The sequence below is a fragment of the Lutzomyia longipalpis genome, chromosome 1, assembly GCF_024334085.1.
Source record: "Lutzomyia longipalpis isolate SR_M1_2022 chromosome 1, ASM2433408v1".
Classification (NCBI taxonomy): Eukaryota; Metazoa; Arthropoda; class Insecta; order Diptera; family Psychodidae; genus Lutzomyia; species Lutzomyia longipalpis.
Window position 1 is genome coordinate 23,979,209 of NC_074707.1, and position 26,234 is coordinate 24,005,442.

General features: G+C 39.3%; 2 protein-coding genes across 2 annotated transcripts; one reads left to right on the forward strand and one right to left on the reverse strand.

Annotated features, from left to right (window-relative positions):
• Positions 1-172: 172 nt before the first annotated feature.
• On the reverse strand, positions 173-24,390 carry LOC129797344 (uncharacterized). The gene is made up of 6 exons (XM_055839785.1): positions 24,140-24,390; positions 23,686-24,061; positions 23,437-23,631; positions 22,796-23,323; positions 6,403-6,604; positions 173-6,031 (listed from the first exon to the last, which is right to left on the reverse strand). The coding sequence occupies exons 5-6, from the start codon at positions 6,596-6,598 to the stop codon at positions 2,736-2,738; spliced, it is 3,492 nt and encodes a 1,163-aa protein (XP_055695760.1). The 5' UTR covers positions 6,599-6,604; positions 22,796-23,323; positions 23,437-23,631; positions 23,686-24,061; positions 24,140-24,390; the 3' UTR covers positions 173-2,735.
• LOC129797347 (adrenodoxin-like protein 2, mitochondrial) lies at positions 24,387-25,426 on the forward strand. Its single transcript, XM_055839789.1, has 3 exons — positions 24,387-24,730; positions 24,875-25,231; positions 25,300-25,426. The coding sequence occupies exons 1-2, from the start codon at positions 24,585-24,587 to the stop codon at positions 25,209-25,211; spliced, it is 483 nt and encodes a 160-aa protein (XP_055695764.1). The 5' UTR covers positions 24,387-24,584; the 3' UTR covers positions 25,212-25,231; positions 25,300-25,426.
• Positions 25,427-26,234: the final 808 nt, after the last annotated feature.

Genomic DNA, 26,234 nt, shown 5'->3' on the forward strand with positions numbered 1-26,234 from the left:
TTGGATTCGGTTTATGAGATATATTTGAAAATATTTGCTCTTGCTATTTTTCTTTTTGATCTTTGTTATTGCCACTCACCCTCCGGAAAAACTTAAAGTTTTGTAATTAATACAGGATTATTCGAAATTGCAAAATCGAACTATTTTAAAATTTTATCCAAACTGTTTGCATAAATTTTAAATGAATCAATTTCCTGGTTTTGAATTAATCCTGTAATATTGAGAATAACCCTGTATATTGTTTAAAAAAATTAAACCTGGCTCTCTGTTTAGGAATTATGTAGGTATATAATTCTCTTGTTGAATCTATATAGCAAACGAGGTAAATTGTCGCTTCGCTCCAATTTACCTCGCCCCGCTTCGCGGGGATTTGTTGCGCTTCGCGCAAGTTTTAGAAAGAGAAAAATTGTGATGAAGCATGCACTTATCAATATCAAAAAAAAATGTAAAGGGAAGAAGTGAATTTCACACAACATTTATGGCGCCAGATTCAAAAAGTAGCCAAAAAAGCATGAATTTTATATGGGGGCTATGTGAAGGGGGGCTCTGGGGGGAAAATGAATGTCGTTGGTAAAAACCGCCTGGTATCAGGAGTCTCTCTACCAAATTTCATCACGATCGGACCAACGGTGTAGAAATGCATAACTGAACAGACACCATATTTTAGAGAGACCTTTCTTTATTATATAGATGGGCCACACAAAAACCTCCAACAGATATTTCAAAGGGAAAAAGTGAATTTCATACAACATTTATGGCGCCAGATTCAAAAAGTAGTCAAAAAAGCGTGATTTTTATATGGGGGCTATGTGATGGGGGGCTCTGGGGGGAAAATGAATGTCGTTGGTAAAAACCGCCTGGTATCAGGAGTCTCTCTACCAAATTTCATCACGATCGGACCAACGGTGTAGAAATGCATAACTGAACAGACACCATATTTTAGAGAGACCTTTCTTTATTATATAGATGGGCCACACAAAAACCTCCAACAGATATTTCAAAGGGAAAAAGTGAATTTCACACAACATTTATGGCGCCAATTTCAAAAAGTAGTAAAAAAAACATGAATTTTATATGGGGGCTATATGAAGGGGGGCTCTGGGGGGAAAATGAATGCCGTTGGTAAAAACCGCCTGGTATCAGTAGTCTCTGTACCAAATTTCATCACGATCGGACCAACGGTGTAGAAATGCATAGCTGAACAGACACCATATTTTAGAGAGACCTTTCTTTATTATATAGATGGGCCACACAAAAACCTCCAACAGATATTTCAAAGGGAAAAAGTGAATTTCATACAACATTTATGGCGCCAGATTCAAAAAGTAGTCAAAAAAGCGTGATTTTTATATGGGGGCTATGTGAAGGGGGGCTCTGGGGGGAAAATGAATGTCGTTGGTAAAAACCGCCTGGTATCAGGAGTCTCTCTACCAAATTTCATCACGATCGGACCAACGGTGTAGAAATGCATAACTGAACAGACACCATATTTTAGAGAGACCTTTCTTTATTATATAGATGGGCCACACAAAAACCTCCAACAGATATTTCAAAGGGAAAAAGTGAATTTCATACAACATTTATGGCGCCAGATTCAAAAAGTAGTCAAAAAAGCGTGATTTTTATATGGGGGCTATGTGAAGGGGGGCTCTGGGGGGAAAATGAATGTCGTTGGTAAAAACCGCCTGGTATCAGGAGTCTCTCTACCAAATTTCATCACGATCGGACCAACGGTGTAGAAATGCATAGATGAACAGGAACGAAATTTTAGAGAGACCTTTCTTTATTATATAGATATCCTTTATGCAAATTTTATTTGGAGAATTGGGAAAAATTTTTTGAGCAAAAGCCAATAATTTATAACTTAAAAAAACCCCTAAAATTTCAAGAATTTAATTCAAAAATGTTTCTTTTTATCATTTATTGATTTGATTTTGTATCCTTCTTATATCGAGATAGTTTATTTCCATGAAAAAAAGACTTTAATCTTTTAATTTCCATCGTTATCTCCACTAGTTTTACTCTTTATACTTTCATTAGATTTATTTATAGGAACTTTGTTAGAACATCACCAAGAATTATAATTTTATTCTTCTTCTTTAATAACTAGAATTTATTATTTGACTCTATTTAGTTCTCATTCCATCCTCATTTTTTTTTCTTTTTAAAAAATTCATTAATAAAACTACAATTATTATTTAACAAGATGTTCTCGATATTTTTGTTTTTTCTTTAGGTGTAAGGTGTTTTCTCATTTTGTTTGCGTCGATTCCTCTTTTTGCCTTTTCTTGTATATTTTAGGTCTTTCAGATGTCCCCGCTTAAGGATGTAGCCTCCGGAAGACGACCTCGTTTGATGGCTAACTTAGCCCTAAGCCAAGTTTTGTGGTCAAAATTCATGAAAATGTCTTTTCGTTTTAACAAAAAACTCGTTCTCAGTCTTTCCGTTTTTGTGTTGATTTCTTCATAATCGTCATGTTTTGCTTTGTTATCTTACCCTCCCTTATCTGAGGATTTTCCCCTGAGAGCTTTCTTCTCTTGTCGCATTGGATACATACAATTTGATTCTCTAATGAAAGGAAAGCCCCATGTGGAATGTTTTGAGGGTTGTCTTTGGATCATTGGAATGGAATGCGAGGTTCGCATGGAGCTTAGAGGGACAGGGGGAAAGTTCATGGGGATCACAGGTTCGTAGGGGAGGCTAAAGAAAAGGTCAGATGATGGTGGTAGGAGCCTCTAGGCAGGCGTCAATGAGAACGACACCGTAATGGAGGTACTGATGCGCTCACGTACGGGCAAAAAGACAACTGCTGGCACAAACCTGTTTGTATCCTTAGTTGATTCAGTTACCATGGCTTCTTCCAGGAGGAATGACTGCATGATCATTGGTTCAGATTCCTGTGGCAGGGCATAGATGGCTGGACGCTGCGTCAGGTTAGCCATGTCAGCGAGCATACTGTTGGATTCAGACTTGGTCATGGTGGGTGGTGCCGAGGCGACGTCGCTGGAGGTGGCGGCGGGCGGTGGCGGTGGTGGCTGAAAGTGCCGCGACATACTAAGTGGCTCCTTTGCAAGTGACACAGCTCCCTCAGACTGATGGCTACTCGGTGGATTGCGATGTGATGCTGCTGCAGTGAGTGATGCAACAGCAGCAGGACTGATGAGGGTATGAGAACGTTCATGGATGAAGAGGAAAGCGTAGTAGGGTGTCGAGAAGGAACAGAAAGAACACTGGTAGTCTTTCATTCGTCCACTACCACCGCTGTTCATGATAGCCTCATCAGCAACACTTGTGGCTACATTTGCAGTGCCAGGTGGTGTTACAAACAACCCCGAGAGTGAAGACTTCAGAGCACTAGCTTCGGCTGCAAGGCCAAAAGCCCCATTAGGAATTTTGAGCGTGGGACTGTGTGCTTTTGTTAGATTTAGTCTCTGTTCAATGTCACGTAGCTTATCCGTTCCCGCTTTCCCGTGATCACTCATTAAGTGTGCTCGAAGCCACTTCGAACTGCGGAATCGACGACTACAGAGGGGACAAACTTCGGTGAAGTGGGAGAAATAGCGATTACTGAGATCTGCCAAGTCACCCGGTTTCATGTTGCTACTGCCATCAATGCTCCCAAAGCCAGATGTTTCCTCTGCGCTTGCTGCAGTAGCTTGATCTCCATTCTGACGTGATTGAGGTAGCGGAGCACCCTCCTCGACTATTCCATGCGTGTTATGCTTGTGCACACGTAGAAAATATTTACTGCACAGTTCCTTGTTGCAAATGTTGCAGATCACACCGCCAATCTGAGCGCCATTTTCTATTTCAATCCCATGCATCCTCTGCATATGAGTTTTCATGAAGTACTTGTTGCACAGCTCTTTATTGCAGATTTCGCAGTAGCTTGATGTTGGTGTAATTGTATAGGGTGGTCGACGATCGGCCTGATGTGGTGTAGCTGGCATTTGGAGAACTGATCCACTAGGACGCTCAGGCGTTACGAAACCTTCACGATTTGGTAACGGAGGACTAGCAGAGGATGTGTGAACCTCCACAACGTGTTGCTTGAGACTTGCAATATTTGGAAACTCCTTATCGCACTGTTTGCACATTTCTCCAGTCGGTTGACTCGGAGTTGTTTGAGCCGAAGGGCCTGGAGTTGAACTACGGCTGGTTTTGATATTTTCCACCGGTGCAGACGTCATACTTCCATGTTCTGCAATCATGTGAGCATGCAACATGTATTGGTTCTCTTGCTCCTTACCACAAACTGTACACTGAGTAGCTCGCTGTGCATTGAGATCATTTAGCTGGAGAATCATCGACTGAAGCTTCTGCAGATCAACACTTATAGCATCTGTATCTCCTTGTGCAACAGTCATAGGAGACGTTGGAGTTCGTCTAGGTGATTTAGAGTCGGTTGTCTTGTCACCTTCATCGGATTTCATTGCATCACCGCTGTATTTTCCATCCAAAGCTGTCTTCTCTGCCGGAGACTTAAGAGGTCTCTCAGCTATCTCATTAAGCATCTTCTGCTGCAGTTGCTGTACTTGACCAAAGTCAGCTCCCATAATAAGATTAAGCGGACTTGTTTGCACATAGTGCCAAGGATTGCGTTCATTTACATTCTCCTTGGCATCATCTGGTGGCATCAAAATTCCATGACGTTTTAGCTTGTGCGTCCGTAGGAAGTATTTGTTGCAGTATTCCTTGCAGCATAGTTCACAGAATGCTTCAGGATTGATTACACCAAGTCGTTTTAGTTTCTCCACGCTGAAATTCGCTTCTCTTGCCTGCTGACTCGATGCTGGTGACAATTTTCGTGGCTGTGGTGTAAAATTCGTGTCTTCTTGTTCAATTGTAAAGTCCTGGCGAAAATCATCTGGCAGCCTAAATGGTTGATTTTCTCCATCAAATGATTCCTGTTCCGTCTTGTTATCCTCAGTTTCGTGAGCTTTAGCCCTGTGACGCCTCATGGCAAATATATTTGTGAATTTCTTGTAGCAAATGTCACAGAAAATTGTCGGCTCTGGCGGTAGCAGATTTTGTTGCTGCTGTTGCTGTTGTTGCTGCTGTTGCTGCTGATGCTGTTGCTGGAACACCTGCGCCATGCTCTGATGAATCTGCTGCGCCTGGCGCTCACCAGCCTGAGCGACTTCATTTACAGTTGGCACAGGAGTCTCATAGATGCCGTGCTTGTTAGCCTTGTGCGTTTTGAGGAAGTACTTGTTGCAGAATTCCTTGTTGCACAGGTCGCAGTATGCTTCGGGATTGAAGATGCGCAACTGGGGTGCATTTGGACGTGGCAAAGGGAGGCCATCGGCATTCGTTGAGAATGGAGCCACAGGTGGAACGCCCAGGAGTGGCAAATAACCGCCAGCAGTTAGTGCAGCCGCAGCTTCTGGTGGAAATGGAAATGGGAGTCCTGCTGTTGCAAGCGATGCTAACCAGTCGTCCTGTTTGGAAGAGTTTGTAGCCTCCATACGGCGCTCTTCACCCTCCCACTCCATTGGTTCCTTTTTCACTCGAATCATTGGTAATTCATTAATTTTCTCCCCAGCTTCCGGGGATCCTCTGTTCTGTGTTTCCTTGAAGGAAACAATCTTGTGTTCATGCATTAGATGAATCTTCAATTTTAACTCTGATCGAAATTTCGCTTCACACTCCGTGCAATTTAGCATGCAAGGGGATCGATTGCCCTCATCATCATCTTCAGATGCATCTGTACTGCGGGACTTCATTTCTGTTTCAACGAATGAAGCAAAGTTTATCTCATTGGCCGACTGCTCGTGCGGACTCTGTGAATCCTGCAACTGCTGCAGGTGTCCAAAAAGAAGTGCCGCTTTCTGCACAACATCCACCGATTTATCCGCCAATGAGTCCATCATCATTTCCTCACCCACCCCATTATTTGCACCCACTGTATCCGAGAGAGCTGAGATCCTAATAGGTGTTGACTGTTTACGTCGCTTTTTCGAAAGATCCGCCGCCGTGGACTCTCCCACGCCACCACCTCCATTATTTGCTGCAGCAGCTGTTGTTGATCCTGAAGAAGGAATATGGGATTACGTAAAACTTACGTAACTAAGACGCAGCATATTTTTCTCAATTTATGATTCACCGTATCAATTCTAAGTTTTGCACAATTTATTTATCACTCATCATTTTTATCTCAAACTAAATAATAAAAATTCATTTCTTTTTGCCTAAAAACCCATTTTTTACAATATTTTTATGCTCAAAACATATTAAATATCGCACCACACCCTCGTTAAAACTAAATTTTTCAATGTTAATTATTAATTTAGTAAGTGGATTTAACCCACAGAACTTCACAGGGGCTTCTATTGAGGGAAATCTTTTGTCCTTGCTTAAAACAATGGCGAATTCACGTGAAATTTAATTAAAATTACTCACCAGTGGTAGATGATGAGTTGCATGAATTCGGTGAATTATTCACAAATGAGGATGATGTTGACAAAGTTCTTTTGGTGGCTAATTTCTGTGACGTTGAATTTGTACTGTTGGCTTGTGAAGAATTTGAAATATCGCTGAGGGCTGTGTCTTCGCCACTTAAATCAGGTGGTGGAGTGGCGTATACAGAAGCTGCCATCACGATCTGCAAGACATGCACGAAAGACTGCTGTTAATTTCACATAAAAAATACACACAAAACATACAAAAAAAATCAAATAAAAAGGTAAATCCAAAAATTGTCCCCCATATATGCGGCGGAGGAATATGTACACTACCCGCGAAAAGTTTTCGGGCAAGGCTAAAATGGGATATTTTTGAAGGCAAATTTTAAGTGGCTATATCTCTGGCTGTGATTACCCGATTTTCAAAAATTTACCAGTTTTGGAAAGGTGAGAAATAATTTTGGGATAATAAAAGAGAAAAGTGAAGCACAAAAACAACCCCTGAATTTTGTGACCTCGATTGATGATTTCCAATTTATTGGAATGCTTTTTTTTTTTGGTAAAAGAGGGAAACACGAGTTACCCTTCGATTTATCACGCTTCCAAGTAGAAATTCAAATTTTGCACCACTTGCCTTCTATGTACATTATATAGGGGTGGATGAATAATGAAATGTAACTAAGCAAAAGTTTTATGAATAATTTTCATGTATTTTCTTGATTTTCTTCAAAAAAAATTTTTTTTACTTAAAATAGAACTCTTAAAATTTTTAATTCTTCACCGAAGTTCCATAATAATATTGTCAAAGAGACCCTTTTTCCAAGTTCAGGATTCTCAGTTCAATAACTTCTAAACTTTTCGTTAAATCCTCACTCCTTCTTTTCATATAAAACACTTAACAAAGTTTTCAAATTTTCTCAACTTTTACATAAATGTTCATTGCTTTTTACATAAAACACACCCTTCCCAACTTTGCATAACTCCTTTTGAATGGAGTTTCATATTCACATCCTTCGGGGACAATAAGAAAAAATCTCTTTTGTGAAGATATCCCATGAGCCAAGTATCTCAACAAGTCAACTAAAAATCATTTATGAACTTGTTGAATATTCTCATTGAATTTTCATTGAAGAATTAGATTACATATTTGGAAAAAAGATAGATAATACAATGAAGGGAAAAATTGCCAATCGCGAAAATGGCATCTTCTTCGTGGTTGTGCGGCAGAAATTCTCTGTGACGCTTCCTTAATTATATTTTTGTTTTCCTCGTGCGTCCACTCTCACTCCCCCTTTCAGAATCCCTTTCGCAATATCCGAAGGAGATTCTAATGTAATTTCCTTGTGAAAAGTCCTGGCCACTGGAACATTGAGTGTAATTAAATTTTTCCTTTTTCCCCCAGCCACACTCCATCTTCTCGCCCACACACGTTGCCCCCCGTCCCCGTTGGCCACCCGTGTGAGAGCTCTCGCATCCGGAAGGATGATGCGGGAGGCAACACATGCGTGGTCTTGACATTGTTTCCAGCAACACCAACTGAAGATTTGTGCTCAATTTTCTTCTCTCTTCTCCTTCGATATATTTCATACTCCAAGTTTTATATACCCACCCCCACCCCCTCCCATACCTCAACCCCCGACCACTCGGCTTCTGGCCTGTGGAGAAAAAAGTTGCTTTTTCCACCACAATTTTCCTCCGTTGGATACCGAAGGGAAGTAAGAGCGGGGAGGGCGGTAAGAAAAGGTTCGGGCAAAAAGATGAGAAAATTCAGTCACTCGAAATGTTGGACACAAAAAATTTTTCTCTGCAAACAAAATTTACCAGCAGGCACATGCTCACTCATATCTCTGGCTTCAATTGAACTCTCACCCCTAAGGCCCTCGCAAAATTCACGCAATTCATCCCCATCCCCTCCCCAGGAGGAGCCCCACGATGGGTGAAATGACTAAAATCCACACACAACACAGAGCATGCCCTCAACCACCCTCTTCTACACCCACATCTGTGTGAGAGCTTTTTCTCGGACTCTGTCCACTTGCCACCCACTTCAGCCCACAGACTCCCCACTGCTTGCTGGAGAGGCAAAGGCAAAAAAGAGGAAGATGAGGGAAAAAAGTCCGACACACACCAGGAAAACTTCTCAACACATGAAATTTTCTTCAAGTATTAGTAAATTTTTATTTATTTTTCCTTCGTCCTTGCTTTTCCCTCTCACTCGCATCCACTTTTGCGGATTCCTTTTATCACACTCGCACACACATGGGGGTTTCTGGATTTGAAAGATGTGAACTTTAGGGTTAACACCGCAATGAAAAATATTTGAAAATTTCAAGGAGGCCATGAAAGAATCATCTACATACAGCCTATTTAAATTTACCTTGCACTGTGGCTTCACCTAGTGGTGACGTAGACAGTGCGTTAGGTGGCCAATTAGAAAGCTTTGCTTGTTATCAGCCTAATCATCCAATTAGCTCAAGTTAAATTGTAGATACTTCTTCTTTATAAAAAAAAAATATTCAAATGTGATGTGAATAAAGATCTCATAAAATTTAAAAGTGACGATTTAGTGCAGTTAATAAATATAGAGCTTTTTTTCAAGCTTTCAAAATAATTTCAAATTATAAATTCTAATACTTTTTTTTGAATTCTTATTAAAATCTAATGATAAGGAATACAGTTACTTATTGTCAATTGAACACATCTTAGAATTAGGTCAAGGAGCAAAATAAACATTCAGTCTTGAGATAAATTTTCACTACTTATTGAAATATTTCAAGAAACATCGTTTATTTGTGAATCCTAATAAATGAGAGTGAAATTTTCTCACATAGAAACACACAAGGAGGGACGATGGCAAAAAAGGAGAAAAGAAAGTAAAAGAAGGTGTGTGTGGCAAATAATGTCTTGTACCCAGAATCCCATTGAAATTGGCATTTTACCTCCATTGTGGTCAGAATTTCACTTTCACCCCCACACCACCCCATCATGAAAAGGTAGACGAGAAATGGGCGGGTGTAGGGCGAGTGAAAAATGAGAGGAAGTGAATGTGAAGCAAAAATTTGTACCCCAATTCATTCGATATTCTCACATATGAGCGAGAAAGAAAATCCAAAAAGACTTTGAAAATTTTCACGATTTTTAAATCTTTGAAAAAGCAGGCCTAAAAGATCTAACTTAATAAAAAAAAATACACACATCAGCAATAAGTTGGAAGAAATTGAAGGGAAACCATAAAATTGGATGACGGACCGAGCAGAGAATTCATTGAAGCTTAAGGGGACACAGTAATAATTTTCCCAGAAAGCTCATGATCTTCCCTCATCCACTGTGGGTGTGGAAAAATGATGGAATTTTTGAAGCACTCCCCCGTCGCGCAGGGAGTTTTCCCCGGCACCAGGCGTCTCCATCACTTCACGATACATATCCATTTATATCAAATTGCGCCCTACAAGCCGTCGCAGCGTCATACTTCACTCCCCTACAACCTAGTTCCACAAAAGCATGTCTGCAAAGCAATAGAATATCGAGAGAAAACATGGAAAAATTCTTCAGAAACTATAAAGGTGTGAGACGTGGGAAAATTCGAATATTTTTCTGTGAATTCTTACGTTTTTTTTTAAGTTTGAAATGTTCTAAAATTCATGAAAATTAAACTCATGCTTTAGTCTATGCCCAAGTCAACCGCTTATGTACAAAATTCCTTCTATGTTCTGGAAGGAATTCACAAAGTTTCCATTTTGTGCTCATAAGACAAAATGAAAAAAAAATCTTCGCATACTCACAGCTTTCTTTTGGCCCTAAAATCTCTTTTCCGAGCATGAAGGAGAAGAAAATGACCCAGGGAGCTTCAGCAGACAAAGACAGACAGTGAGGGATGAAAAATGCCAAGAGTAATTCGAGCAATTCTCCTCTCTCAACTCCCCTCCTTTACTACCGTGGAATGTGAAAAGAAATAAAATACGAAGAGTGGAAGAGAGAAGAGGAAACGGAAGAAGGGAAAAGTTTGATTTTTCGCCGTGAGCAATATTATATGGGAGGAAAATTATTTCTTTGTGCGATATTGGTTTTCAATATGTACCTATAGATACGTGTATGTAGTACAATACTCGCACACATATATTCGTTTTGTTACATAAGTTGATTCAGACTTCACATAAATTACACTTTGCTTCATAAAGCTCATCCACCATTTTTTGGAGCTCTCCGCAGAAAATTCGTTTATGGTTTTTTTTTCTTTTCTTTCTGTATACCTTAACAACTGAATTACATATAGTTGAGGTACTAGAAAATTTAATTAAAGTAATTTCTTTTTTGACTTTGATTTTCTTAGACGTAAACGACTTAAATGCTAATTTTACTTTTTATTTGAAATTCTTTGGTGAAAAATTTTGTTTATTTTTAAGAAAACAATAAACCAAACAAAAAATCAATCTTGTATTTTTAAGCTTTATAACAGAGTTTATAAGAAACGTGGCGCCACGTTGGTTGCCATATAAATAAATTTTCAACAATTTAAGCTGAAAGATTCAACAATATTTTCCTCTTTTTATTTGTTTTCCCTCAGAATTTTTGTATCTTTTTATGTAAATTCAAGTGGACAACTAGAAAGAATTTTACGATGGAAGCAATAAATCAGAGGGACTTAATAAAAAGACGCTACACACTTTTTTTCTCGTGATAGATGTCCCCTTCTGACATTTCCATTTCCCTTCTGCACAACTCTACGCACGAACTTTGCGGGCTTGCGGAAATCTTTATGGTGAAATCTCTCGAGGCACTCGTCAAGACTCCGTCATATTTCTCTCCCCGCAACATTTTTTATCTGTCTTTGATTCAAAGACGTATCATGGTGGTAGGGGGATGGATGGGAAAAGTGAAAGAAAAGTCAATGGCATGGGGGTGGAAAATTGGCGGAATTTTGATTGTGACAGAAGAAATTATATGTGACGAAGAAAAAGCTCCAGATGGTGGAGTTCGTCTATTAAAAAGTCGTAACTTAACATTTTGTAACAACTTAAAGGGGGTTGTTAAAATATGTTGAGGGTGGTGGGTGAGATGATTGAAGGGAGAAAGAAAAGAAAACCGTTAACGGTCGATGGGATTTTTAAAATCGAGGAGAAGGATCGGGGTTGGAAAAGGAAGAAGAAGAAGAGGGGATTGGAATGTGGATAAGGAGTTGGATTGCACGTGTGAAGAATTGGAGGTGAGAAAAATTGAGATTTCGGAGTGAAAAAAGGAGTTGGAAAAGGTTTGAAGGCGAAGAGTGTGAATTGTAGGAGTGATTGAAGGAGGAGAAAGTGAAGGGACTTGTGGAGAGAGTTATTTTGAGAGGAAAGAAAACCAGGAGTGAATTGTGAGGTTAGGTTGATTGAGTTTGATCCACGGCCCCAAAAACCGGAGCCCCGGGCAAGCGCTTCATTTGGCGCCCAACGTGGGGGCACATGCGCATAATTTGGACATTGTGAATTAATATTGTGATATTGAAGTGAATTAAAAATTGAATTATCATTGGTCTGGCTTCCATCTAAGCCAGTGGCGCCCATATTATATTGTTCTTGAGTAATTTGAGCTGAAAATGATGGAGGATAGTGGAGGAATGAAGAATGTGATGTCAGGAGTTGATGGTAAGGTTGAAGAAGCTGAAAAGGTAAGAGAGAAATTGGTGAACGTACAGCTGGAAATGGGAAATGAAGAATCCAAGGAAGATGTGGGAGGTATGGGGAGTATGAAGGAGAGAAGATGGCGTGCAGTGCCAATAACAGAGTGGAAAATTAAATTTAGTGGTGGAGATAAAGGTTTGAGCGCGAATCAGTTTTTGATCCAAGTGAAGAGGATGGCGATGACTCAAGGGATCTCAGATGCGGAATTGTTGTCATCAATTTGGAGAATTTTGGAAGGGGGGGTGGAGAATTGGTTTTGGGCGTGTCAGGACCAATTTAAAGATTGGGAAAGTTTCACGGAGTTGTTTGTGGCAGAATTTCAAGATGAAGAGTATTATGAACGATTGAGGGAGCAAATCAGACAAAGGAAACAGAAACCCGGTGAGAAATTTGCAATATTTCGAGCCGAAATGGAGTTGATGATGAAGGAGTTGGTACCACCAATGTCACAGCATGAAAGATTCCGTACTATTTACAGGAATTTGTCACCAATGTATTTGAGGGCAATGGGTGGTCAGGTTATGTATTCACTTGAGGAGTTGACAGTGTTCTGCAAGAGAATTGAACAAACGGAGAAATTGTGTGAAGTTAATGAGAAAAGTGTGGCGAAAAAGGTTGATAAGGTGGCAGCCGTAGGTGTTGAGAATGCAAAGAAAGGATGTGAGGGGAAAATTGAGATGAAGAAAGAAAAGAAAATCGAGCGTAAGGTAGATGAGAGTAAGACAGTTGAGAAAAAGAAAGATTCGTTTTCCTGTGCAAATTGTTTTGGTTCTGGCCATGGAGTATTGAGATGTCCGGAGAAGAGGAGAGCCAGATTTCTTTGTTATCAGTGTGGAGCGGCTGACGTGACGACGAAAACTTGCAAATCTTGCAATAAAGGTGGTGATGTTAGACAGGGTGGAAGTAAAACCTCATCTGAAGAGGGGGGTGAGACACAGGTGTGTGTGGTATATGCGGAATCTCGTCAGGGAGATAATCGTATGTTTGTCGACGTAGATGTGAATGGGGTGGTGGTGAAGGGGATGCTAGATAGTGGCGCGACAACGTCAGTGCTAGGTCGCGGATGGAGGGAAATTGTGAACAAAGCGAAGCTGAAAGTCCGAAATAGTGAGGTGAGGGGGCGTTCAGCTACTGGGATGAGAATGCGAGGAGGATTGGAGGTTGATGTACCTGTGGCATTCAATGGGAGGTCACAAATTTTGACAATTCCAATTTTTCCTGAAGTGACAGAAGAACTGTTGTTGGGTATGGATTTCTGGCGGGAGTTTGGGTTGAGTCCAGCATTGCCGTTTATACATGAGCAATCTGTGGCATCAATCGATGTGGAAGCTTGGCTGTCTCAGGAGCAGAAGAGAATGATTGAGGAATGTGTAAAGTTGTTTCCGGTCACATCAGAGGGGAATTTTGGTTGTACTCCGTTGGTCTCTCATTCGATTGACACAGGTGATGCGAAGCCCACTGTTCAGCGGTGCTATCCAGTGTCTCCGCATGTTTTGAAAGCTGCTGATCAAGAGTTGCACAGAATGGAGAAGTTGGGAGTGATAAAGAAATGTGCCAAGTCACCATGGAGGTCTGCCATGACCGTGACTACTAAAGCAAATGGAAAGATAAGGCTGTGTTTGGATGCACGAGCCTTGAACAAGGTGACTGTGAAGGATACTTATCCTATGCCCATTTGGAAAACATACTATCGAATTTGGGAGGGACCAAATATTTGTCAGCAATTGATTTGAGTGATGCATATTGGCAAGTGCCTCTGGATGAGGAAGCACAAGCCAAAACTGCATTTGCGTTGATTGGCAGACCCCTTTTTATGTTTGCAAGAATGCCATTCGGCCTTGTTGGGGCACCAGCAACCATGGCTCGATTGGCAGATGCAGTGATAGGTCCGGAATTGGCTCCTCATGTGTGGACGTACTTGGATGATATCATCGTGGCTACCGATGATTTTGAGAGCCATGTGAAGTACTTGAAGATCGTCGCTGAGAGGTTGAAGATGGCAAAACTAACGATCAATCGGGACAAATCAAAGTTTTGTGTACCAGAGCTGCGATACTTGGGATTTGTGGTCAATGAGGAGGGAATTAAGATTGAGCCAGATAAAATTGAAGCAATCCAGAATTACCCAAAACCCTCAACTGTAAAAGAGGTGCGTCAGCTTTTGGGTATGTGTGGGTGGAATCGGCGATTTATTAAAGATTACGCCAAAATCATGGCTCCTATCAGCAACCTTTTGAAAGGAAAACCAAATCGAATTGTGTGGACGAGTGAAGCTGAGAGGGCGTTTGAAGAAATCAAGAGGGCTTTGGGGTCTGCCCCTATTTTGCGAAATCCAAAGTATGATAGGGTGTTTCATGTGTGTACTGATGCATCAGATGTGGGTATTGGGGCCCAGTTGACTCAGCGAGATGATAATGGAGATGAATATACGGTGACGTATATTTCTCAGAAATTGTCAGAAACGCAAAAGAAATGGTCGATTGGAGAAAGAGAATGTTTGAGTGTGATCGTGGCCCTGAATAAATGGAGACATTACCTTGAAGGATCAAAAGTAGTGGTGGTGACTGACAGTGAGGCACTTAAATGGTTGCTCAAGCAGGGTGATGCGAAAGGAAGAATCGGTAGATGGGCTCTACAAATTCAACAGTTTGATTTTAGCGTAGTACATCGATCAGGATGTAACAATATTATTCCTGATGCTTTGTCTCGGAACATCTCTGAATTGGCTGAAGAGGCAGTCGATCCAGAGGGACATGAGGTTTGTGCGGTTGATAAGGCGGAGGAGGAAGTGAATGTAGGTACAGGGGATGAGTGGTATGATGAGTTGGTAAACAAGGTGAGAAAAATGCCGGACAAATTCCCGGAATACAAATTGATTGAGAATGAGTTGTATTCGTTGTGTGATGATGGGAGTTGGAAGATTGTAGTTCCGGTGGATGAAAGGTTGAAAATTCTTAAAAAGTTTCATGATGATCCGAAGGCTGCTCATTTTGGAAACTTGAAAACCTTGAAACGAATTGTTCAACGATATTGGTGGCCAGGACTAGCTAGGGATGTGAAGATGTATGTTGGACAGTGTGAGGTGTGTCGTAAGATAAAGGACGTGAATGTGAACTTGACGCCTCCTATGGGGCAACCAAGAATTGTGAAGCGATGTTGGGAGGCTATCAGTATCGATTACATGGGTCCTTTTCCTCGATCGCGATTCGGGAATACTCAATTGTTGGTCATTGTGGACTTGTATTCCAAGTTCCCTTTGATTTTTCCATTGAGAAATGCGGGAGTGGGATTGCTTAAAAAGACACTGGAGACACATGTCTTTAATGTTTTTGGGGTCCCACGTATTGTGATTTCAGATAATGGAACTCAATTTGTGAGCAATGAATTTCAGTCGTTTTTGAGAGAGTTTAATATAACTCACCAGAAGACGGCTGTGTATTCTCCTAATGGAAATCCGGTAGAGAGGGTAAATAAAGTGATTGGTACTGCAATAAGGGGATATGTGAAGGATGCCTCTCATACCAATTGGGATCGTCACATAGGGGAAATTGGAATGGCAATTAGATCTGCCATGCATGAAGTTACGGGACGCACACCGTACTATTTGAACTTTGGGATGGAAATGGCGGTGGATGGTGGTGACTATCTCCCGGAGGAGATACAGCTAAACACTGACTTTGAAAAACGGGTAAATGATTTGTTGTCGGTTAGAAAGGATATACCTGATCGAATCCGGGAGGGAAATGAACGAAATGCGAAGAGATACAATCTGAGGAATCGAGCACAACCTTTGAGGCGAAAACAAGTAGTGTGGAGGCGGAATTTCCCGATTTCGGATGCGGGAAAACGTGTTATGGGAAAATTGATGCCCAAATGGCTTAAAGCAGAAGTTGTTGAAGAGTTGGGTTCCAACTTGTATGTTGTCAAGGATCATGCGACTGGGCGAAAGATCACTTATCATAGAAAGGATTTGGACCCCAGAGATATTTACCCAAATTGAGGAGTGAATTGTGAAGTGTGGATGTGCATTGGGTTGTGGGTTAGTATTATAGGTGAGAATGAGTCTGTTGGACACAAGGGCCCGGTAAAACGGGAGCAACAGATTGAATGTAACTCTGTTGGACACAAGGGCTCGGTAAAACGGGAGCAGCAGAGTTAATGGTGGCGTGGAACTAATGGCATATCTTAGCCTGAAAAGGGAGAAAATAAGTGTGCTATTGGGGAAACCTGAATGTGATAATACTAGCCGATTGCCCAATGGTGAATACAATGATGAATGATCAATGAGGGTGAATTGAATGGGAGAAATTTCTGGACTAGGATGGTGGAAGACGTCTATCCATGAGGTTTGATAATGTCAAGTTGGGACTTGACTAACCCGTTAAAGGGTTGGCAAATTTCTGTTGTGTGGGAGAGGGGATAATGTAACAACTTAAAGGGGGTTGTTAAAATATGTTGAGGGTGGTGGGTGAGATGATTGAAGGGAGAAAGAAAAGAAAACCGTTAACGGTCGATGGGATTTTTAAAATCGAGGAGAAGGATCGGGGTTGGAAAAGGAAGAAGAAGAAGAGGGGATTGGAATGTGGATAAGGAGTTGGATTGCACGTGTGAAGAATTGGAGGTGAGAAAAATTGAGATTTCGGAGTGAAAAAAGGAGTTGGAAAAGGTTTGAAGGCGAAGAGTGTGAATTGTAGGAGTGATTGAAGGAGGAGAAAGTGAAGGGACTTGTGGAGAGAGTTATTTTGAGAGGAAAGAAAACCAGGAGTGAATTGTGAGGTTAGGTTGATTGAGTTTGATCCACGGCCCCAAAAACCGGAGCCCCGGGCAAGCGCTTCAATTTTATGGTATAAGAATCTGTTATTGCAAATGGGGAGAGAAAAATATACATATGTATATAAGCGGAAAATTATAATGGATAAGAAAATGAGACATAAAAAAAGAAACTTTTTTAGGAATCCTCTTTATGTTGAATTTAAAGAAACCAATTATTTGTCCGAGAAAAGTAATTTAAAAAGCCATTTATATGTATATTGAATAAACCAAAACTTTTAAAGCAAAGAGAATGATCAATTTCATCAACTTTGTAGTTAAGTAGAGCGTGAAGCTTTCAAAGTTTTCAGAAAATTTTCCAATTAAAAATCTAATTTCCTAATTAAAAAATAATTAAAACTAAAAGCTTTTCTTGACTTTGGGGAAGAAAATTCATTAAAATTTCCACTCAAATTGTGAATGGTGGGAGGTATATAACGTATATAGAAGTTGTCTATTTTCCACTGACTGTCAATTTTCCCTCGTTCGTCGATCAATAGTTTGGCCAAAAGATAGAAGCATACGGAGGAAATGAGAGGGTAAAGGGAGGGACAGAATAATAAAGTTTATTTATTTATTTTACTTTCCGGGGAAAATTTTTCACAACTTTTAGCCTCCCGTTGTTGCTCTGTGGGTTTTCGGGGTGGGTGGCTGCGGCGGAAGGAGGAATTGTGTTTTGGGGTTGATTTTCTCTCTCTGGCTTCTTCTGGCTCACATTTTATGGGGTGCTGTTGAATGCAAGAGTGGCTCGTGCGTGTGTTCGAGATGGTGGAATGTGGATAAATTTTCCTTCTTTTTTTTTCTCCTCTACACCCGCACTACCCCCCGCGTTCTACCGCCCGCTTGACATCTGGACGTGTTCTGAAAACGGAAAGTTGATGCCCAGAGAGATGAATTGTGGGCCGAGGGTGATTTTTTTTCTCGAAAGAATACGTTGGGCTGAGGCAGTTTCTTACTTTTGCTCGCCACATACATATACATCTCCTGGGCCAGTGGAGATGAAGAAGAACAGACCAAATTAACCAAATAGGTGAGTAGATCTGACTGATTTTGCACTCCCTGGTGAAAATATCAACGCAATCCATCCGTTAGTGTTTCTTTCTTTCTCTTTCTTTTCTTTTTACTTATTCATCTGAATTTAACAAAATTGAAGATGCCTAGTACTTTGGAAATTCACATGAAAGGTTCTGAATCTCTCAATATTTTTACCATAATCAATTTTCTAAACTGTTAGGATTGTCATTAAAAAAAAGTTCCCAAATCTTTCTAAAAGTATTGTAAATGTTATAAAGTATAAAGAAAAGATTTAAAATTTGTTTAATTTTTAAACTCATTATAATTTAAAAATTTCAAAATAATTTTTAAAAGTTATTTTTAGTCTATCACAAAAATCCAAAGATGATACCATAGCATAAAGAAGCTTTCAAAGCTTTCTTGTCATATTTCAAAAGCACACACAGTTGTGACTAAAGTGACAAGCAAATAGGACCGAGAAGAAGAATGTGGAAAATTTCGCCCTGTGGAGAAGAGTCCGAAAAATTGAGAGCTTCCCACATCGAAGGGTGGCAAGTGGGTGGACATGAGGGAAAATTTTTTGTCATACATTGGAGAGCCTCCGAAAGACGAGAGCTTTTCTGTGAGTCTGTGATGTGGGGGATGGAAGGAAGCTTCTTATATTAATGTGCCAGAGAGGCGAATTCATCGTCCCTCTCGTGTGTGTCTCAACATATATTATTTTTATTTATATAAAAATATGTACAGGAAGGTACATATAAGCTCCGCATAGGAGGAGACTGAAATATCCGATAAGGGTGGGTTTGATTCGCAACTTTCTCGTTTCTACCACGAAGATTCCTTTTTTTCCCTTCGTGCGCCACCTCACGGGTGCGGGATGAGGGGAAAATTCAGTTGCTTTGACGATTTTCCACGACAGAATCGAAAAATATTTTACCCACACAGCCATACATCTCTAAATATCGAAGGATGGATGATGAGGAGAGGCAAAAGAAAGTCTCGCACAGTTCGCTATAAAGCCATAAATAAAAATATTTTCGCCTTCTCGCTCGCTCATGCGGTCGTGAAAACAACCCCAAAATCCACAATTCACGGGTAAATGAATGGGGTAGGGGTAGTAAGAAAATCGCAGCTATAAAAAATCTATCAAACTTTGCAATAAAGACATAGAAAGGCTCGTTCTCCATTTGTGGCCTCCGGAAAATTTCTTTTTGTCAAAATTATTCAATCACTCAGAAGAAAAATATACTTATATAGGAAGATAATTCAAAAAAAAATTACTGAAAAAAAGTTAGATTTGACAAAAATACAGAGAAGTATTCATTTTATTAAAGTTCTACTTTCATAAAAAAAAATTATTGACTTAAAATGTTTTTAATCATAGTTCTTAAAAACAAATCTTTAGGAATTTAGGGATTTCTTTAAAACTTTTTTTGCCAGTTGGAATATTTTTTTTTTAATTTTTCATAAAGTTACTTTTCTTAAAAAATTAAAAATAAAATTGATGTACGATAAGAAAGTTTCTGAAATCCCAGACAAACCTAGGTAAGTAGGGATGGTCGAAATATTATTTTGCCAAGTCGTACCAATTTATACTTGTATGAGATTGGTGAAATTTGCTCTCAAAATCGATGAAGGTACATGAAAAGTGGAAGTATATTGAATTGCAATTTTCTCAGTCATGCCCACCCCATGATATTCGCCATCCTTCTCACTTCAACCCCCGCAATTTTCCGATCGTCTCGCTCTCGGGTGGAAAATAATAAAATTGCCATATCATCACAGGCCATCCTCGAAATTTGTACCATAAAGAACTCAATCGCGATCCGTTTATTGCTCACCGGACACTCTCCAAAACCCCCTGAGGGTTGGTCGCAACCCTCATTATTTGCTTTTTTCCAATACTGCTGTTGCTATCTCAAAAATCCCTCCTCACTTTTATGATTCACTTCTTCCCTTCATTATTTTCCCTCCTTCCCCATGTCGCGCGGACAAGGTTTCATTTTTACCCAAATTCTTTTTATTCTGAGCAACGAAAAAAAAAACTAAATTCCATCCAGTAGAGATGATGGGAAATTGGAGAGAAAATACCGGGAAAAGTTGCGTGATCAAATGTTTTTCCATTCCCATTCTTAGAGGCTTAAAAAAATATATTTGGGAGCAAATAAAAATATATTTCAATATTATAATGATTTTATTATTGCAATCAAGAACGTATACTTTTCGTGTGTTAAATATTTAAATGAAAATTTTTATTGCCCAACCTCAAAAAGGATGGAGGAAAACACGACGAAAAAAGGTCATATCGCGTTGAAATTTAATGATTTAAAGCCAAAACATTTCCTAGAATATTTTGAATCTATTAGGTAATTTCCTAGAAAATTCTTCAAGAACGGATATTTATGTAACGTTCTCAATCTTCTCAATTTTCGAATAAATCTTTTTTACTATTTCAAAATTAGACTATGGGCCTAATTCAGCGACCAAGAAACCCTTGAAATCTTTGAATTTTGTACTGAAATTTCAAGATTTCAAGCGAATTTCAAGGGTTTCTTGGTCGCTGAATTAGGCCCTATATCTATGTTTCAGAAAAAAATATCCTAAGCTAGCATTCTAAATAAATAAATAAATAATGAGAAAAAATTGTTATTATAATGCAGCCTTCGAATCATTGTTATTCCCTTCAAAAATACGACAAAGAACCACCGAAAATTTACCATCAATTTATTGGAAAAGTGTAGAGGAAACACACAAAGAAAAGCGGGGGTGTATAAGAGAGAAAAAGGGGTGTATAATTTCACTCATTGAGTCCACTCAATAATTCAATCGACAAGATGAAAATCAGTCAATATTTTACACTTTGGTCGAAAAACCTACCTCGCGGGTGTTTAAACAGTAATTTTGAGGCACGAGCCACCCCTATTGAACGACAACATATACTTATACAACGAACTGAACTCACCCACCCCTTTCGCCTTTTCAGGAGCGGCGTGCGGTCGCGTCGTGAGAGGAGAAACTTGGTCGATTTGGGCGTTTTTAGGATTCAAATTAAAATTTTCATGCTCGAACACATTGCGTGTAATATGAAATTTTATATTTTTATGGGAGACCAACAAATTCCCTCCCCCGCTCTACCCCACAACTTTTAGTGGTATTTCACCTCCCTTTTCGGTCTATAAATGGGCACAGAGGGGGATGGAGGTTTGAAAGAGAAATGGAGAAAAGTGTGCGAGTGGTTTAATTTTACTTCATTGCTATTTTTCTCAAAAACATTTTCATATCGCTGGATGATCATTAAGTGACGTCGTTCCATTTCCATCAATTTAATTCCTAGAATTTTTACTGTATTTTTATTCAAATAACGTGGAAATATTACGAAATGTAGGTATAGAATTCGTGATTAGAAAATGTTTGTTTTGTTTTTAAATATAATTTGTAATCTTTAATAATTTATTTTCTCTTAAATAGAATTTCTAAGAACTGTTCTATATAGAGAACTTTAGTAATTGAAATATCTTATAAGTTAATTATATCCAATTTTCTTTGCCAAGAAAATTAAAAAGGTGTTTTTTTTTTTTTTAAATAAAAAAATACATAAGTTTGTAGAGTTTGTACTACATTTCCAAAACATTACTAACCTACATAGGTATACATAAGTAGTAAGTGTCCTCATACATTAACAGCAAGACAAAGTTCCAGGTGTCAAAAAACACCTGCAATAAACATCCTTTTCACAAAATGAGTGCATAAATCAATGAAATTGCGTGAAAATGGACTCACAAAATGATATTTTAATGAATTTTCCGCGAGATTTTCTTCATACTTTAAATAAACTCTAATTGAGAATTTGGTGTAAAAAGTGAAAAGTGCGTGAAGAATGGTGGAAATTTATTGATCTAATTTTGAGAGTGAAATTTAAGTGAATTCCATGGTTTTATCCAGATCCCAATTTGAAATTGCCTGACCAGTGAGGGTGACCAAAAACCTACACAAGTGTAATTCACTCCCCCTAAAAATTCGCTTTCGAAAGAAAATTTTCGATTCCATCTCCCTTGCACAGGGAAAAGTCGGCATTTATCACTGGCGCTATCTCTGTCTAGTGGGAAAAAGGGATAGAAGGAGGGAAATTCCTTGGCCAGTGTCCGTCCGGCCATTGGAAAATTCGAATCTCCCCCCCGGATGATGAAGATGAAAGTGAAAGAGCGAGAGGGTTGGCATTTTGAAAGTCATCTGTCCCACTCTCACTACGCTTCATTTTTCACTTTTCACTCTCCCTTTCGCACATTTTCTTTCAACTTCACAGTGGAAAGTGCGGTTCGGAAAACCCCTCACGAACTTTTCCACCCCTCCCCTTAATTTAGGAACACGAAAAATTTGCAGTGCCAGAGCGAGATGGGGAAACTTCTCTCTCACAGTGAGAGACACACAACTTTCGAGGGATAATGAAAAAATATTAAAAGAAAAATGTATTGATTTTTCTTCTTCGATGGGAGTTGGGAGGCGGCAGGGGATTGTGAAATCAAGCAACTCACACTCCTACACCCGTACGAGATTTTTCTCCTCCATCTTTCTCTCCTTTTTCCTTTGCCTCCTCATTCGAGATGAAAAGATAAATTTTCTCACTGAGAAAAGTGATGCTGTGCCTCGTATGTGAGCTTCTTTTCAACTTCGCAACTACATATAGCCATAGTTTTACAAGGGGAGTTTTTTTTGTTCCACTCTAATGAAAACCGACAATGTTATAAAAAAAATATCCTAAAAATGGCACAGTTAGCAAGGACCGCCTAAAATTTACCCAATTTCCACAGATTGTATCATTCGAAAGAAAAACAAATTTTTCATTAGCCTACCACTAGCATTTAAAAGAAATGATTTTAAAAAGGAAGAAATATATAAGGGAAAACTTACAGAACTTCACAAGATGTTCACCACCTTATCATTCCGACACAAAACGCGCGCTAGGGATGTAGCTGCTGGCTACCTCGCGGACGCGATTTTTCTGACTGAACGCCGAGCTCGATGAGCGGCTAGCAAGAACCTCGGCACCCTCATTCGGCCACCCTCGCACAGTCATCCACCCTCCAGTTCGAATCACTTTCACTTGCTTCTGTGTTTGTTGGCGTACAAAAAGAGGTTCATCAACAAGATAAAATGTATACCCTGCTCCGGCTTTTTATAGAGTTACAAAATTGTAAGATTTTTGTGCATTGACAAAAGCTCTGGCTAAAATTGTAAAGCTGAATCCGGACTAATCCACCATTTCCTTAGCTTTGGTATCCGGAATTATGCAGTCTTTGCACTTCTCTTTGAGATCTATGTTACGTTATGAAATGTAAACTCGCTTTTTTTTTCTTCGGGGGAGCACTCATCAGTGAATGAAGTCGATGTTTAGTTTAGCGACGCGTTTCGGCCAAATATATTGGTCATCATCAGGCCCTAGCACAACAATAGAAAAGGTACATTGTTTTATGTTCGGTCATTGGTAATAATTCTTATGGTAAAAACACGAAAAAGACCTCAGATTCCTCAGATCTACTGTCTAACTTTACTTTATTTAAGACGTTTCAAAGGTACGGGATTCCCTCTTCCTTGGGCAATAAAATAGCGGGAAAATATCGTCACACAGATTTCTATCCATTGTAGATTGTAGATTGTTGTTGTCCTCCAAAGCAGTGCTGAAGATCACTGAGCCGCTAAGGCTCTTCGTATCCCCCAAGGCGGTAAGACACTGCTTTGACACTTAACTTGTGGATTAGTGGGTTTAGATTGGTATCTTTATGAAGTCATTAACATATTACCATAAATCAATCCAAAATCTTCCAAAAAGCTAGGAAAGTGTCTACATTAAGTACGGCGACACTTCCCAGATTCATTTCAGATATTCCAAACACATCCTGTCTTAATACCCTAAGACCAGTGCAAGTACACAGAGCGTGCTCAACCGTACACAACTTCGTCTGTCGATTTCATCCTATAATGGTTTCCATGAAAAGTTAAACGTAAAAGCCCGATCCCTGTTTCTTAAATCCTTCTCTGTAACCTCGGGGTGATTTTGGTAACTTCACCGGCGACTGTGATGGAGTCAAATACTCTTCTGAGCTGCTTCCACGAAGCCCTTCTGCCTGAATCAGCTCGATAAATCACATGGCACCAAATAGGGATAGCTGACTTTTTCTAAACAAAAAAGGAATCAAGGAATGCATTGAGAGACAAAATGTAAACAAAATAATTTTTGCTGTGTCTTGATAAAACCTCAATGTACTTTTATACGGGCATTCCTGATTTGCAGAATATACTCCACCTTTTACTGCCTCTCCAACACCTCATCTCAATGAAACTCAAGCAAAAACAAATTTCAATGAAATTGAAAGAAAAAAAACGACAGTTACATTAAAATTTTTAAATGTCATGCACCCCAATAAAATTACGAAGCTCACTACTACAGTCCGCGGAGAAATTCCACACAAATGATAGAAATAGAAAATTCCACGAACACTTCCCTGCTTTCTAAGTTCATGCGCTATAGGGATCGGCTCAGAAAGCACACACATAATAATTTTGTACGTACCAGCAATTGCGACTAAGATTTAGTATCTCTTATCAAGTGCTTCTGGTCACTTCATTTATACCTGAATTCATTCCGTGTAAAATTTCCATACCTGTGACACCTTTGGGACGTTTTTAATTTTTTGCCAAAATGAGTCTTCGTCTCCCGCAGTCACTTGCAATTGTCTCCAGGTACATCCGGAAGTCACCTGTGCGGTGCTCCACATTCCCACGGCGGCTCCTGGATGGTACAACAAAAGGACTTTCCACGGGGTTACCCAAGTTGGACAAAGAAGAGTGAGTTCTTGCCCTTTTTTGCCAATTGCAACAAAATTCCTCTGTCGGGCTTTACGTAATCTCCGTGACTTGACTCTCCCTTGATGATTTAATGTTTCTCTTTTCTATTTCTTTTTATGTGGTACCATTCTTTCGTCTCATAAGGATTGACGTGACTTTCGTGAAAGCGAATGGTGAACGGGTAAATGCAAAAGCCAAGGTTGGGGACACACTCCTGGACACGGTTGTTAACAATAGTATCGATTTGGAAGGTTTTGGAGCATGCGAAGGTACACTCACCTGCTCCACGTGTCATCTCATCTTCAAGCAGAAGGACTTTGATGATTTGCCGGAGAAGCCAAGCGACGAGGAGCTCGATATGTTGGATCTAGCGTACGATCTCACAGACACATCGCGTCTCGGATGTCAAATTACCCTTACAAAGTCCATGAATGGCCTAGAGGTGCAAGTTCCAGCCACAATAAATGATGCCAGGAGTTAATACATCGCATCCTGGAAAAGGTAAATTTTTTCTCAAAACTATTCTTTTAAATGATTTATAATGAAGTTTTTTTTTCTATCAAATCCAGGTCAATTACTGTCTGTAAAGAAGATGAAGAAGAACAATTCAGGGGAGGAGCAAAGTATCAAGGAAGAAAGGATAAAAATAACTCTTGTTTCGCTCTTAAATCAATTTATTTCAATTTCTTTCTGTTATCACGAAATAGAATATTTTTATTACAGAAAAAATATATTTTTTTAATTCCTATCTCCTTCAAAAAATGTTCAAGATATTTTTGATTTTTCACAGATAGAAGGATCTGAAAAAGAAAATCTTACCTGTTGATAGTAGCAGACTTCTTATTGGATGTAATTGCATTTATTTCATTTTTTTTTTGGTTTTATCAATTTAAAAGTCGGTTGATAAACGCATGACTTTTCATTTCTTTTTATGCTCGTATTAATTTTTTATCATAAAAAATATACATATTTCTGTGTCTCTTTTCACATAAGCATAGTGACAGATTTATTTTTAACAAAAAAAAATTAAAGCACATACGCGGAAAATTGGAAATCGATCGTTGGGATTTCCTTTATCAAACTGACCTTCTGATAATTGCTATCAATTCTTCTGGCAAATCATCCAAATGAGACAACAAAAAATAATTTTTGTCTCCAGACACTCCATTGTAGAAAAATTGTTGATAAACAAACCCAACTACAGTGAAATGCAGAATTTTATAACTTTTTGTGCCGCAATGTGCAATTATATCCCAATCGCTGTGATCTCAAAACAAATAGTATAATAGCAATTGGACCATACGAAAATTGGCTAAAAGAGCAAAAATCATATAATTTTGCCTCATATTGTAGAAAGAAAGTACAGCACCAGAGAGATTAAAGTGCTTTGCTTGTTTGTGACGCAAGAAACCAACAAAAACTACTCGGTGCACACATCAACAAAATTACGCAATAGTACGCCTCTCTCATTGAGATGAATGAGTTTTTGGCCAATTGAAGAAAT

Coding starts and splice junctions, on each gene's coding strand:
- LOC129797344 (XM_055839785.1), bottom strand. CDS start 6,598: ATGGCAGCTTCTGTATACGCCACTCCACCACCTGATTTAAGTGGCGAA. Junction 6,032..6,402: donor CAACTCATCATCTACCACTG/GTGAGTAATTTT, acceptor TTCCTTCTTCAG/GATCAACAACAGCTGCTGCA.
- LOC129797347 (XM_055839789.1), top strand. CDS start 24,585: ATGAGTCTTCGTCTCCCGCAGTCACTTGCAATTGTCTCCAGGTACATC. Junction 24,731..24,874: donor CCCAAGTTGGACAAAGAAGA/GTGAGTTCTTGC, acceptor TCGTCTCATAAG/GATTGACGTGACTTTCGTGA.